Raw genomic sequence first — 15,827 nt, 5'->3', positions numbered from 1 at the left:
GCAGTAAATATGAGGCTAAAACTAGCAGCAGGTTAGCTTAGCTTAGCACAAAGACTGAAAACCGGGGGAAACAGCTAGCATGTTGACCAATTAAAGACCCCCCTCAGATGAAAATCAAGTTTTTCACCTTGTTAACATGTTTATATGGTGTATTTTATAAAAGACATCTCATAATGACGTATTCAGACAGCCAAGGAGTTAACATTAGCACAGCCACTATCGCTGTGTCAGCCTCTGCCAGTTACAAGCTAAGAAACAACATAAACAAATAAAAGATGCAAACTACGCCTACCGTTCTCACACGTCTGTTGGTCGCCGATTTTGGTCACAACTGACTCCTCATCAGAGTCTGGGTCTGACTGAGGCTCAAACATGTGGCTGTCTCTGACGGTTCTTCTGACGCTGACCATCTCGATTTGCGTTCACCTGTCAACCTAGCATAAGCAGCGGTGGTGGGCGTGACACAAGGCCTAATCCAGACTTTCCCAATGAGGAAGTAAGTGTAGTGCTTCCAGCCCTAGTTTAATGCGGGAAAACCATGTTAAACAAAATATGAGTCATAGCAGAGTATTTTTTTTAAATAGTTTCAAACATGTCTGGTGAGGATCTCTAACGTGTTATACATCGTTTGTTCAAATGAAGTGTAAGTTTGTTGTTTTATGAAGGGTTTGAGAGGAACTATTTCTTAGTGGGGTGCAGTGACTTTCTGGAATTTGGCTTGCCTGGCATCCTTGCCTGTCCTTTTATTATATAAAATATCCTTTTATTATATAAAAGGACAGCATCTCAATTAGTGAACTGGCGTTGAGAGACACATTTTTGCGCTGGAGCTACATATCTACCTACCTGGTTACCCGTGTATGTGTTACCTAGCAGTCTAAGACGCTTCATTACTTAATATGAAAGCAATAAATTAAACTTAATGAAATATGCATTAATCAGTCTTGGGGCATAAACAGATGATAAAAGCCCAGCAAGTGTTGATTATTCCATAGGCAAAATATTGTCCAAAAATATTTCGAACAATGTCCTGTTGACATTATATAGCCATTATATAGCCATATTTTCCACCAATAGGAAAGCTATAATGCATTGTTAGTGTGAGATATAGTAGCCTTTAGTAGCCTATCGAAGGCGATTGATCCACCTTCAGCTGTGCATGTGCAGCAGTAAACAGGACATATACAGTCTATGGTGTGTCATTGTTTTTTTTTCCGACCTGTAGCCTGCGCGGTGTTTCCCTAAACTCTGTCGTCACTACCCAGTCACGACTAGTGCGCGTAACGTGTAGATGCCATGATCATGTTCCTCGTCATCTATCAGATACACTAGGGTTTTCCCTTTACATGCAACGGCCATGCACTAAAAGCAGAGTCCTCCGTGCAGTGCGGTTTACCACCCCCCACTTCACCTCCCGGAGTGATTGTACACCACCATGCAAGCGGCGGGCACCGGAGCAGCTGATACCGACGCTACTGTAAACAGTAGCAGCAGCAGCGGCGGCAGCGGCGGCAGCAGCAGCAGCACAGCAGACGTCGACGACAGCGACGGGGCAGGGGAGAGGATGGAGAGGACGGTGTCAAACGAGCAGCAGCAGCACAGGACCAACAACAACCAGCAGCAAACGTCCTTATCACCATCCGCGGTGCTCGGTGAGTGTCACAGGAGAAAAAAAACGGTAAATTACAGTACATGAGGGAGCTGAGTGTTCGTGCTCATTTAAGACGGTGAGGGATATTAGGCTACTGTGCATCAGCAACATGGTGCAGTCACTGATGGTTAATAGACTTCACTGAATGACTTACTGGAGACAAGAAGGGTCAATTGTCTGTGATTGGGTTTTGATTTCGGTGAGTCTTTCCTTTTCCCGCTACATAGTGCGCATTCCGATTCAGACAGGCCCGGGAAGAGTCAGGCTTTGTGGTCCACAGGTGCATGCAGGAGTCTTACGCAGCGGAGGTGCATGTCCCGACGGGCTGTGCCACACTTCACTCTGAGGAGAGTAGAGGTTGTGTTTCAGGCTCGGATGTCATCTGTGTCCGTTTTGTCCCAGGCGTTGAAGACTTGAGGATTTTACAGGAGAAATGTCTCACTGGTGAGTAAGCAGATGACCAGTGTTGTGGTTATTTCTGGAATTACATTATGAGGATTATTAAGCAGCACTTGACATTTTTACAACCTTCATTGAGTTCACCATGCCATGGTCCAGGGCCCCTCTGGGCTCCCTAAATCATTTAGTTTCATGCCCACCCACCTTCTGCACATGACCATGCATATAGTCTTTGCCTGAGCAGTGTCACTGCAGCTATTGCTTTTATTTGCATCTAGACTTCAAGCCAACCAATGTAAAACCTATTGGAGAAAATCTCAGCCATATTAACATGGATCAGGACAGGAGATGTCATTACAACGCATAAAAAAAGAATTTTTAACATTCAAATTTGATACAGCCATTAAAGTGAACCTATTGTAGATTTTCTAAGAATGGACCATCACTTATCTGACTGCAAAGATGAGTTTTCCTGCACCAGTATGGTGCGTGCCAGCAGTGGTAACCATTCACCATCTAACACCATCATCAACTAGAGGTGAGCAATTTCACGGGCAGAGTTAATCTCGAAAGATTAGCGTGTCGTGCCCTCATCTACATCTGTTTCAACAATATTAATAGTTCAACTTGTGATTACATCCTTGTGCTGCAGCCCTTTAGCTGAGCTCTAGTGTGTGAATGATGATTTTGCTAATGTCCCACATCAGTTTGCTTTATGAGGCTAACTGCCTGCATTTGCTGGGAAATGGACAGTTCATGATGAGTATTCACTGTCACCCCAGAGGCTTGATTTCTGGCCTGCTGCTTGAGGTGTGTGTGCGCTTTCTGTGTTTTATACGGTGGGTGCACTCCACTTTACTCCCCAAGATGGAAGTGAGGTGAGCTGGACAGTGAACCCGACGCGCAGGTGGTCATGTGTGGGTCTGTCTGATGGATAGACTTAACGGGTGATATAGTGTAAATCTTTTATTTTTCTCCTGTTATTACAGTATGACCAGTTACAGATAGTGGGCTTTTGGCTGATTGGTGGGTTGAACTTCGGGATAGATGTCATTGGTTTTGTTTTTGTGTGTATTTGTGGAAAATTATACAGTATGTCGTGCTATGTCTCCACATCGGACTGCATCTCAGAAATCATTCTTGGAAAAGTCTGACATATTTTTCACAACAACATTATCTGTAGAAATACTGCTGCTACGATGCTAGTATAATAACAGCTGATGAATGATAACTATTGATAGCCTACCTCATGTTGAAAAGCTTCCAAGATGGCCAGCCAGTCTATATGGTTTATCACAACTGCTCACACAAAAAGGAAAAGGACAGAGAAGATTCAGTGTAACAGTTCTGCAGTGTACACCAGCAGCTGGGTATTAAATCCTATCGTCATCATACATGAGAGTGTGGCTTTGAATGTATATATACTGTGCAGTTTGCTGCTTCCTGGCAAAGAGATTTCCATGGCAGCTGTGTCTGCTTGCCTTGTGGAAGATCCACCTTTAATGAGCAATTATGTCAGTGACAATCAGAGAGACAATCAGGCTGAAGTACTCCGAAACATAAAGCGTCTGCAAAGACAAAGGGAAAAAAAAAAAAGCATTCGGTGTCAGTGATTTGGCTTGGATTGCATCATTATGTTACACACACACACACACACACACACACACAGTTTAATCAGCAGTATTGCTCAGTGATTTATACATCTCATCATATCTCTAATAATATCCCCAGATAAACAAGCTGCTTGATCAACAGTTCAGCTCTAATGCATGATAACAATAACATGACCCTGTTTGCATTGTTTTCTGACATGTAATACAAGTGCAGTTAATCAAGTGTCACTCAGTTGGCATGTAGGTCTAAAACATAAAACAACAACAAGGAGCTGGCAGCAGTGATGATGCTGACGTGGTGAAAGAAGGTGATGTGATAATGCACTTACTGTATGCTGCAGGATGAAATCCCGATCACAGACACATACTGACACAGTAGGATTCAGTGAACAATGAAGACATCGGTCTGTCACTGTGGGTATTGTGCCTGCGTGAAACAGAGTGTGTGAACTTGAGAGTGGGACTTTAAAGCGAGGACCAACATGTGAAAGAAGCAGCAGCAAAAAGGACGACGTCCAAGACTGTACTGTGATTATGTACAAGTGGAATCTCCCTGCTGGGAAAACCAGGGCCTGTTGCTTTGCCTTCATTTAGAGACAGACTTGAAAAGATAGTCGGTGGCTGTTTACACAGCAGCCAGTTTACAGATCATCTATTTGTTTGCTAGCATTTGCTCAGTCATATGACCGATGCAGCACAGTCAACCTTCACGCTGGCTGAGCGATTATTTTGGACATTTCTGTCCTTTTGTTTCCATGACAGGAGCAAAAAACAAGAACGGGTAGAAAATATGGTGAAGAAATAACATCAGTGATGAGTGGCAGAGCGATACTAATGACCAACCTGTCATCTGTGTCCTTGGTCACCCTGATGAGAAAATATTACCATCTGCCAGTCCCCTTTCTCTCTCACACACACTCTGCCTAGCCCTCTTTCTCACTGTAATCACTGCAAACTTTATTAACCCCGATCTGACTCACTCTCACCTTGTTGCCCCCCTTTCCCCCCCTTTCAGATAAATTATTTGGTAAGCGCCTTCTCCAGGCCAGACACTATATTATGTCTCGGAAGTCCTGGCTGAAGATGGTGCCCACCGAAAACTGTGACATCCTCATGACATTCCCAGGTACGGTAAGCTCCAGCCTGTCCTCCCTTGTTTGTCCTCTGATGAGTCCTTCACTGTAGAGAGAACAATGCATCCTCATTTAATGTCTTTGGTGGTCAGCCAGCCTCTCAGGCGTATGACTAGGACTTAAAAATTACCTCTGGGGACAATTAGATCTCATCCATTTACAGTACCTGTGTCCCTTCTGCAGGATCTTTAAAGGAAGGTGCAGTTGTGGGCATAAATTGTGAATTGGAAGCATTTGATCAAACTAATGTTGCAGTTTGACTCAGAAAATTGAAGTTTCTCCCATCTCCGCACAGGATCTCTGGAGTGCAGCCAGAGTGACCATCAGGTTCTTGGTCACATCGCGTACCAAGGCCCTCTCTCTCCTGATTACTTAGTTTGGCCCGGCGGCCAGCTCTCAGAGAAGCCCTTGTTGTTCCAAACTTCTTCCATTTAAGAAAGATGGAGGTCACTGTGCTCTTGGGAACCATCAATGCAGCAGAAATGTTTTTGTAGCCTTCCCAGATCTGTGCCTCGACACGATCCTGTCCCTGAGCTCTGCAGGCAGCTCCTTCCTCCTCACGGTTTTTGCTCTGATGGGCATTGTCATCTGTGAGACCTTATATAGACAGGCATGTGCCTTTCCAAATCATGTCCAGTCAGCTTAATTGGCCACACGTGGACTCCAGTCAAGGTGCAGAAACAAAGATGATCAAGAGAAACAGGAGGCACCTGGGCTACATTTCAAGTGTCATAAAACAGGGTCTGAATACTTATGTCAATGTGATATTTCAGTTTTTTCCTTTTTCATGAATTTTCAAAAAATTTTCACTTTGTCATGCTGATGCATTGAGTGTAGATTGATGAGGGAAAATTAAGTTTTTTGGGGATTTTAGAATAAGGCTGCAATATAACATATGGGGAAAAATGGAAGGGGTCTGAAGACTTTCCGAGGACTTTCCTGAGGTCAAATATGGTGGTGCTGTCAGAACTTGAGTTCAACTGATGTTGCTGCGTTGACCACCTCTATCTCACTGACAAGATTGGGACAAGGTTAAATAACAAATGAAAGAGTTTTACTCTGTAATATTTGATAATCAAGTAACTCCTGCAGCTCTGCTTTAAAGCTTTGTTAGTTTTGTGACAACATATGACAGATTGCCAGGCCTCTTATTGTAAGTAGCTTAGTTACGCTTCAACATTCAGGGTATTAGGAAGAATGTAGATTACTCCAGGATTTTTTAGTCCTTGGGTGGATTCAAAATCTCAGTAATTTCTAATTTGAAGTTAATTGTTTTTAATTTTTGGTATGAAATTGTTTCAGTGTAATTATAAAAAGGGGCATTAAATGGGTTAATTGAGAGAATTCGCTTTATACAGTCAGCTGATGTACTGGAATCAGACTGAACTCAAGTCTGGGTCATAGTCCGTCCTCTCAACCTAAGAAAAAAAGGGACTGTGATATATGTAGACAGGGATTTAAGTGGATTGACCTTTTACTGTCACCACCACCCCGCTGCTGCCGCTTGGCCCTCTCTGTCAGGGAGGTGAATGATGGGTTTGGTTCAGCTTCTTTATGCAACAGCAAACTCATCAGTCCCTGCCTTTAGCAAACTCATCCGCAAATGTGTGAGGAATTAAAAAAAAATCTCTGTTTAAAAATGTGAATTTTGATGCTCATATTCACATTTTTATTAAAATTAATTTGTCCATAAATGATGACAAGCATGCTATCAAACCTGAAGTAAAACGAACATTTCTTGCCCCCCAGATTCAATAGATGACCACACTCTGCTGTGGCTGCTGAACCAGATTCGTGTTGGAATCCCACAAGTCAGCATTCAGATTCGACAGCATAAACACACGCAGGCACACGCCTTCTTCATCACGACAACATTCGAGAAGTAAGACTCTGAAACTGTGTGTTTGTGTGGGTGTGTGTGGCGGGTGGGTGTGTGTGTGTGGGCGCATGTGTTCCTGTCTTTGTTTGAACTGTTTTGAGTGAAGACATTTTGGCTGGCCCTTAGTTCTCCAAGCAGCTGAGTAGTGCTGGTGTTTGATTTGAGAATTTACAGTAGGTTAGAATAATGGTTAAAAAATGGCAATCTAAATATTAGTCCTGTTGGTTTTTGGTAACATTTTTCTCCATTATGCAGCAACGTGGCTAGAATGAAATCCATCCTGAGCTCTCTCTCTCTCTTTCCCAGTTTTCCTGTCTCTCTCTCACTCACTTTGACTGTAATAAAAGCAAAAGCCTGATAGAGTTTTTCTCTTCTAACTTTCTCTCTGATCATTTTATAAGCAAATAAAGCCGAAATCACAGCTCAGTCTTTGTCTTTGATTTATGTGTTCAGTGATTTTGTCACATGATGCCGCAGTTATAAAATCAGGATTTGACCATACAAAGGTGTTCCAGCCGTATACTAGGTTTTCAGCTTGTCTTTTTTTGTTTGTTATTGGTGTCTCTAATTTTGATCTCGGAAAGTTAAAGGAATACTTTGACATTTTGGGAGATATTCTTACTCGCCGTCTTGCTGAGAGTTAGATGAGAATTGTATTTCCAAAAATGTCAAGCTATTCCTTTAAGTCAGCAATTTCCGAGTATAGAAAACACACTGAGAGTCATGTCGCAGTTGTGTCTGTGTGTATCACTGTTTGTTGTTTTGTATGCCCTTAATGTACTTAATCTGTCAAACATCTGCAGCCCAGTGTTCGTGTTCCAGCAGATTTTAATCCTGCTGATCATTTACCCTTTCTCCTCGCCTCAGCCTGCTGCGAGGAGCAGAACAGATGGGCATTCACAAGGCCGTCAAACCGCAGTACGGTGGTGGGATGCGGCGCTTTTCCTGTGAAGAGGACAACATCTATGAGAACATAGACAGCGAGCTCTGCTTCTTTACCTCACAGGTTAGAGGTCAAAACTGTGGGTCACATGAGCTGTATGTCAGTGTTTCTGTGAATATTACACAGGTTATTCATTTTGATCTTATGAAAGATTAATAGTCTCTATATCAATTACAGCACATCATTCATTCTCTTCATTTCTCCCTCCTTGTAATTGTGTTCAGGAGCGTCAGAGCATCATTAAGTATTGGCTGGACAACCTGCGAGCCAAACAGGGGGAGGTGCTTCACAACATTCACTTCCTGGAGGGACAGCCAATCAGTATGCTCTTATTTATTATGAGTGACTTTTTAATGCTGTTCCACATCTCTTTCTCTTCTCGTTTTCATCAATGTTTCATTTGTAATTTGTGATTTTATGAAGCCACATTAGCCACAACCCACATTAAGTAGTGTAATTAGCTTAGCAGAAAGAAACATAACCATTTAGAACCAAACATGGACAAAAGGTCACCTCAGATCCAAATTGTTCATTTTGTCATTTCTAGTTCCAGAGCTGGTAGCTCGGGGGGTGATCCATCAAATGTTTCCCCTGCATGAGCAAAGGATCCTCAACCAGCTGATGACATCTTGGGTCCAGGCTGTATGTGAAAGGCAGCCCCTGGGTAGGAAGCATCAAAGTTTTATTTTGGAGAAAACTTAGCAGGATAGTAAACAGCAGGCCGGAGATATACTGTTGATACAGCTTGTCAGTTGTTTAATACCATATAATCCTTCTTCCCAAAGCCACAGTATTAGTTGTTTACAATTTCATCTTCTTCCCAGACGATATCTGTGACTACTTTGGAGTGAAGATCGGCATGTATTTTGCCTGGCTGGGTTTCTACACCAACTCTATGCTTTACCCTGCTGTCATTGGCTTTCTGCTCTGGATACTAGCGGAGGCTGATCAGGTACTTGAAACCTTTTCTATAACAAGACTTGTTTCCTCTTAAGCTCTTGGAATATTACTGGAAAATGTCACAACACCGCTTGTCATTTTGGTTTTGCCTTTCCTCTACATACTAGATTTATTTTTATGTCAGAAATGTCAAGAGGTTTTGAGTTTGTATTGTTGCCTGTTCTCATTATTACATTTCTGACTTTGTCAAATGTCATGTTGTCTGTCTCTACAAGTTGAAGCAGTACACAGTGCAGACACATAAACAACAAGTAGATTCATTAATGGCTCTGACTTTTGCTTTTTATGAAACAACCGAAAACTCTATAACATAATTATAATTTCTCAAGTTGTACCGGTATCTTTCTTTGACTTACACTGTGTCACAGACCAGTCAGGATATCTGCTGTGTGGTCTTCGCCCTCTTCAACGTTGTGTGGGCGACGTTGTTTCTGGAGCGCTGGAAGAGGCGAGAGGCAGAGCTGGCCTACAGGTGGGGCACTCTGGACACCCCTGCCGAGTCCTTGGAGGAACCCAGGCCGCAGTTCAGGGTGAGGATTGTTTCTGCAGCCTGAGCCTGCACAGATGAGAAAGCACAGTTGCGGGTGCTGTTATGTTGTGTTGTGTGACAGCAGTGAAAACCTAAATCTCAAAGTTCTGTGAATCAGTAGCATAGTGAGAGATTCCTCAGGTAAAATGCAATATCAGCCTGCACCTTACTGCCGTCTCTGAGCACGTGCGCAACTGCGCAACAATACCAGGAAATGTGATCAGTGTGTGTACAAGAGGAATGTCTTTCAAACTGCACGTGGTGTTTGAGAGGGGAGCGGGGGTGGAGTGAGGTGGGGCTTTTGTGTGTAGTGAATAAAAGACTGGTGTGGGGGGGCTGTGGGTGACCCGGTTTAGAAAGCATGTGGAAACTGCTGTATCAGGCCCGGCTAGCTCAGTCGGTAGAGCATGAGACTCTTAATCTCAGGGTCGTGGGTTCGAGCCCCACGTTGGGCGGTTCAATTTTTCTGGGGAGAAATCTGACATAAGTGGAGCGGTTTGGGACACGTAGAATATGACAGAATGGTATGAATGAAGAGGGCCTTGCTCACCAAGCTGTGAACTCATTTTATATTTTGCACATGTTGAAAGTTGTAAAAACAGCAACTTTGATCCTGATAAAAATGTCACCTCAGAATTCACAGTACAGGAAGTTGGTGCTTAATTTTCAGCAAGAATGTAAGAAATGCTTTTGTGTTTTTCTTTTTTTCTTTTCTTGTTTTTTTTTTTGGAAAGGATGTGAAAGATTCTTATCATATAAAACAAATGCATCCATTAAACAATCAGGCAAGCAAGGAAACAGTCATTGCGGAGCATATTTTGCACACATATTTTCCAGTTAAGACGATTGCAATTATGAATACTCCCTCTGTCTGCTGCTGTCTCTGCAGGGCGTAAAGCGCTGCAGTCCCATAACAGGCTGCGAGGAGTTCTACTACCCGCCCTGGAAGAGAGCCCTGTTCAGATGGCTGGTCAGCCTGCCCATCTGCCTCCTCTGCCTCTGTTTTGTCTTCCTCGCTATGCTCCTCTGCCTGGAACTGCAGGTCTGAACAGATAACACAGCAAATGTGTTCATTGAAAAGAAATGCAGTTGATATAGTCTTCGTCTGATAATCTGTATTTCTTGTGAGGGGCGTTCCAGTTAATTATGTGTTACTTAACATCTAATTTTACATTTTAGTCTGAAGATATCTGAATTGTGTCTCATTTAAATATACCTCTTGCCATTTTAGATGCATTTAATAGCCTTTTAAAAATAGCTTTGGGATTTGAGAGTAGATAGGAATATGAATAGGACTTGTTAAATATTTATCATGCTTCTAATTCACCTTGCAGGAAGTGGTGATGGAGATTCAGGAGCTACCTGGTATTACAAGATTCATTCCTAAGATACTTCTGGCCATTACTGTAACCATATGTGATGAAGTGTATAAGAAGATCGCCTACTGGCTCAATGACATGGGTGAGAGACACAAAATATTAAATTGTTATCTCTGCGATATATAATAGAGGAATAGGTGTAAAATACATTAAATTGAAATGGAACGTATTTAACCATGGTTGTAATTTAGGGGCAGTATGAATATATTTTTATGCTACGTCATTACTGGTGTGGAGAGCTTTTAGCTCTGATCGTAGAGCAGGTTTGTGGAGCAGTTAAAGGTAAAACAAAAAGGAAACAGACTCTCTACTGTCATTTATCTGCATACTGAGTAATACTTCTCTTATTTCTTCATCCAGAGAACTATAGACTTCAGAGTGCCTATGAGAATAATCTCATCATCAAGATGGTTTTTGTAAGTCATGCTTCAGTCTGAGGTTTGAATAGAGATAATTCACCCTGACTGAGTGTCTGTGTTTGATTTCCTGTTATATTTTCTGGTTGTTTTACAGTTTGAATTCATCAATTCTTACCTTAGCCTTTTCTACATTGGATTCTACCTCAAGGACATGGAGCGACTGAAGGAGGTAGCAACATCTTTTCGCAGAATCACAAACAAACAGACAAAACACTGAGTGAAAGGTTGTTGACCGTTCGCTAAACCCGCGTCCCCTTAGTACTGTTTGAAACAATGGTTCTTTGATTTCAAGTTAACAAAAAGCAGGCCTCTTATTTCCAGTCGGAGACCCACAATTTTGTTAGCTGGGACAACTGTGTGATTTTATCAGCTGTTGATTTAAAACGTTGTCTTTGGCAGACTTTAATGTTTCCGGCTGACTTGACCCTACAAGCGGTGCCATGCCTAGTTATGGCTGCTGAGCTGTGATTGAACAGTTGCTCTTCAGGGGAAGGGTTTAGCGAATGATCAGTTACGGAGGAATGAATGAAACATTAAATTAGCTATCATAAGTCGCTGGTTATACCAGACCAAGTAAGACTGTAGTGGTAAAATCCTTAGGTGTACTGACTTAAGCAAGCATGTTTTATATTGCTCACAAATTCACCCTTTCATTTGTAAGAGGAAGGTTTTTTGAAGTCTTCTTTTGATTTGTTGAATAGTCTTGCTTTAATGGCATGAGGTGTGTCAGATGCTGTAAATGTCCTGGGATCATATCAGGCAATAAACTGAGTTAATATTTACATCACTTGTGCCTGCTGAACAATTGAAATGTGCATGTGTTTTCTGTTTTGCACATTGTACGTTCAGCTCAGTAACAGATGTCCTCCTACCCTTCACAGATGCTAGCCACTCTACTGATCTTTCGCCAGTTCCTACAGAACATCAAAGAGGTCCTCCAGCCCTATCTCTATGAGCAAAACAAGCTGGGTGTCTTCACCCCAAAGGTGATTTGGGAGCTACTCCAAGCCATCATGCTCAAATATGGCCGCCTGGCTCTGGGCAAGGCCCAAGCCTCCATAACAGCCTATTCCTTCCTAGGTCCCAGAGGGATCCCTGTCGGTCACACTGCTAACGGTAACCCAGAGCCAAAGAGAAGAGGGGATCTGAAAGCAGGATTCAGGCTCACAGAAGAAGAATGGGACATGAATGACAGTGTCCTAAAACAACGTAAAGTCAGTTTCACCGAGAAGGTTGACTACCAGGACGTCACAACAGACGCGCAGGCGGGGGATTACAGCTTCCTTGAGGACAGTCCTACACTGGTAGAGGAAGGGATGGATCCATCAAGTATTTTTGACAGCTGTGATGAGGACAGTGACTGTGAATTGCTGTCTCAAGTATGTGGTCTGCTTATTATTATCATTTATCATCCCACACTGCAGCTTTGTGGTCCTGTCGTTCTTTCTCTGCACTGAAAAAATGCTCATCTCACTCATTTAGTCTAAAACTGTCCAACAATCACTGCTCTCTTAAACATGTAACAAACATCTCTTGTTATGTTTGGATAATTCCAACTCTTGCCAATACAGTCGAATGTATTTCCTGTAGTTTTATGAATTAAGTTACACAGATTCATCTCATCCGTCTCAACAGATTCAGTTAAACCATCCACTGCAAAGGTGCAGAATTGAAGCAGTCTTAGTAGTCACTAGAGAAAGTATTGTAGTGTAATGTTTACTTTAACAGGAGATCAAGGAGAATGCCACTGTGTCCTCTCCGAAGGAATCTTACCCACTCTGTCAGAGGAGGAAGAACGTAGGTGAGGGGAGAGAGGACAAGAAGTCGTGGATTGATCCTCCAGAAGAAACCAAAACTGTCACTCTGACCCAGGCCGAGATTGAGAGCTGCATGCAGACTTATGAGGTGGGACTCCTGATGAAACCAGAGAAATGCAAATTTGACTTTTTACAAACAATCTTGAATAAATATCATACAGAAATCATCTATATCCAAATTCACAACAACTGCCAGTGCTGATTCATGATGTTTGTCCCCAGCAGGACACGCTTCAGGACTACCAGGAGATGTTCATTCAGTTTGGCTATGTGGTGCTCTTCTCCTCTGCCTTTCCCCTGGCGGCCATGTGCGCTCTTATCAACAACATCATCGAGATTCGCAGTGATGCTCTGAAGCTGTGCACCGGCCTTCAGAGGCCCTTTGGACAGAGAGTGGAGAACATTGGACAATGGCAGGTCAGTGTGTTTTGTTTTGGAAAATGTCAGACAAGACTACGGTTTGTATAGTGGGGCCACCTGATAGCCTGGAAATTTCTCTCTCTCTCTCTGTCTCTCTCTCTCTCTCTCAACACCAGACTGCAATGGAGGCTATGGGCTTGATAGCCATCATAGTTAACTGTTACCTGATAGGTCAGTGTGGGCAGCTCCAGCGTCTCTTCCCCTGGTTGAGTCCTGAGATGACCATCATCTCCATCGTCTTACTGGAGGTATGCTGTAAAACAAACGCAGGTTTGTCCGTCAGGAGTTTGGTAGTTTTAACAAAATGTAGTTTTATTCCCAAAATGACACTTTTTTTTAAGATTACAAAAGAAGTACCAATGTGCACGGCCTGCTATCTTTTGTTGTTCTGTAAAATACAATTTTTGAGCCAAGTTCATTAATGAACACAAAACCTCACAAGAGTTTTTGGTATGTGTATGAGATGTGGTGTTTTGTCTTTGGAGAAAATACAGAATAAGAAACAGAATGTGATTGTGCCTTGATGTAACTGCGTGTTGAGCCTGTCCCTTTGTGGTCTCGGTGGTTTACAGCACTTTGCAATCCTCCTAAAGTACGTCATCCATGTTGCCATCCCTGATATCCCTGGCTGGGTAGCAGAAGAGATGGCCAAGCTAGAGTACCGACGAAGGGAAGCTTTCAAGGTATAGTTGTATCATAGCTTGAAAGACCTTCGGCCAACGTTAGGCTTGCTGCTGGCTGAACTTTGTGCGATTTATATCATATTTCTATACACATACCCCCTGTGTGTCCCTTGGTCTGTTAGTGTGCATTGTCCAAAAATGTACACTCGTGCAGCCTTTTCTCACTTGATGAGAAATAAATGTGTGTGTTTGACTATGTGTGTCTGTATAGTGTTGTAATACATCATGTCTTAAGATAAGTTTTGTCATAGAGACAGTAAAGAGCAAATGACAAAATGTCAGCATATTTAGCATGAGAGTTTATAATTTAACCTTTAATTGCTGGGGGTGTATTCATGCTTTTATTCATCCTGTTCTCTCTCACCTTTCTCTGTTTTGCCGTCTTTCTTCCTATGAATCTTTCTCTCTTCTTCTCTATCTTCATTTTAACATGCCTCCCCATCTAGAAGCATGAGCAGCAGGCGCAGCATCACTTCCAACAGCAGCTCAGGCGCCGGCGTGAGGAGGAGGAGCTTCAGCGTCAGGCCGAGCTGCAGGCCGAGGCCCGTCAGGAGAGCGAGTACCACAGGGCAGACACCCACCACCAGCATCACCATGACAAAGTATCAGGGGGCAAGCCAGGGGACAAGCCGAAGAGACCCAGCTCTCTGCTGGGAAACAACAATGTGATGAAGCTGAAACAGATCATCCCTCTCCAGGGGAAGTTCTCCTCCGGCACCTCACGCTCACCAGCTCAGTCCCCAACAGGAGGCGAGGCAAAGCTCCCAGGATTTCTGAAGTTCCTGAAGTCGCCTGAGGTGAAAAAAGAGCCAGCAGTGGCAGTTGGACCAACGCCTGGGTCAACTGTGACCTCTTCGGTTCCCCCTAGTGGCCAGGAGAGGTCACAGTCCCCCAACAGAACATTCAGTCCCGGGAAGCTGTTCAGTTTCAGCAAGTCCGAGGGTACGGTTGTGTGTGCAAATGGGACACAACCACCGACCCAGGCTGCTAACGCTCAGCCCAACAGGTATGACTTAAACACATCCCAAGAGGAATTACCCTCTAATGAGTCAGATAAAGGAGAATCAAGACAATTGACTGATTTAGAAAACTCTGGCTCAAAGAGTTAATAAAAGTTCAGCCATGCCAATGTAATGTTATGAATGGAGAGCAATGTACAAATGTTCAGGCAACACTGAGAGACAGCGACACACCTGTACTGTAGGAGAACATGTTAGTCACAAGGACCACATCTAAGGTCAGCGAGCGTTAGACTTTGAATCTTGATGCAACTAACTTCGCACAAAGTATTATACTGTATCTAACACTTGATTATCTAGCTTCCAAGTAAAATATGTACAGTAAGTGTATCTACTTGAACGGGGCTTGAAAAACCTTTACTAAAGGTTGAAATACTGCATGACTGCCTGGGTTTCAACAGCACCAGAACAGAATATGTTGATGTGAAGGATCTTTTTAAAAAAATAAATAAAAACAGAACAAAACAAGGACCTGATCATCAATGAGCCCTTTTGTCAAAAGGACATGAACAGCAGCTTCCCATTCCAAGTTTGTTTCTCATTCTGATGCCTGTATTGAATGCATGTTGCGTCATGTGCATGCATTATGTGTCCACCATGTCTTTTCAGTTGTGAAGCACTTTCAAAGCCATTGTATTCTTCCGCAATAGGTCAGATTATACTCACTGTGACCATAAAAAATATTCTATTTTTCTTAACTTTGGTTTTCTATGAATTATTTTACTACATAAATTAGTGAATGTACTTCTCTGATGCAAATAAATATCACTTGAATAAACATCCATCAAGAGATAATGCACTGGCTGATTTTGTTAACTGTTAATAAATATCACTGGATGATAGTCTGTGTTGCTGGGTTGATTTGTGTCCCAGAAATATAATATGTATGTAAACTAAGTTTGTTGGGCAAATTGTAACACTTCAAAACAGAACACACTCTTGAATAAACACACTCCTGAAGAACGATGTAAGATAATTTCCAA

At 42.7% G+C, this 15,827-nt stretch overlaps 1 protein-coding gene and 1 non-coding gene across 2 annotated transcripts; both read left to right on the top strand.

The window, feature by feature from the left end:
- The first annotated feature begins 488 nt into the window (after positions 1-488).
- On the top strand, positions 489-15,679 carry LOC111228917 (anoctamin-8-like). The gene is made up of 19 exons (XM_022755028.1): positions 489-496; positions 1,516-1,652; positions 4,679-4,789; positions 6,546-6,678; positions 7,543-7,681; positions 7,843-7,939; positions 8,166-8,282; positions 8,443-8,570; positions 8,947-9,108; positions 9,997-10,149; positions 10,442-10,568; positions 10,847-10,902; positions 11,000-11,074; positions 11,787-12,284; positions 12,634-12,810; positions 12,948-13,139; positions 13,259-13,390; positions 13,715-13,825; positions 14,272-15,679. Exons 1-19 carry the CDS (start codon positions 489-491, stop codon positions 14,932-14,934), a joined length of 3,216 nt encoding a protein of 1,071 aa, XP_022610749.1. The 3' UTR covers positions 14,935-15,679.
- Positions 9,490-9,562, top strand: trnak-cuu. Its single transcript has one exon. It is a non-coding gene; the product is annotated as a tRNA-Lys (tRNA).
- Positions 15,680-15,827: the final 148 nt, after the last annotated feature.

The sequence above is a fragment of the Seriola dumerili genome, unplaced genomic scaffold (genome assembly GCF_002260705.1).
Source record: "Seriola dumerili isolate Sdu_G_001 unplaced genomic scaffold, Sdu_1.0 BDQW01000226.1, whole genome shotgun sequence".
Taxonomy (NCBI): Eukaryota; Metazoa; Chordata; class Actinopteri; order Carangiformes; family Carangidae; genus Seriola; species Seriola dumerili.
The sequence above is the reverse complement of the archived record's forward strand: the minus strand, read 5'-3'. Positions and strand labels throughout refer to the sequence as shown.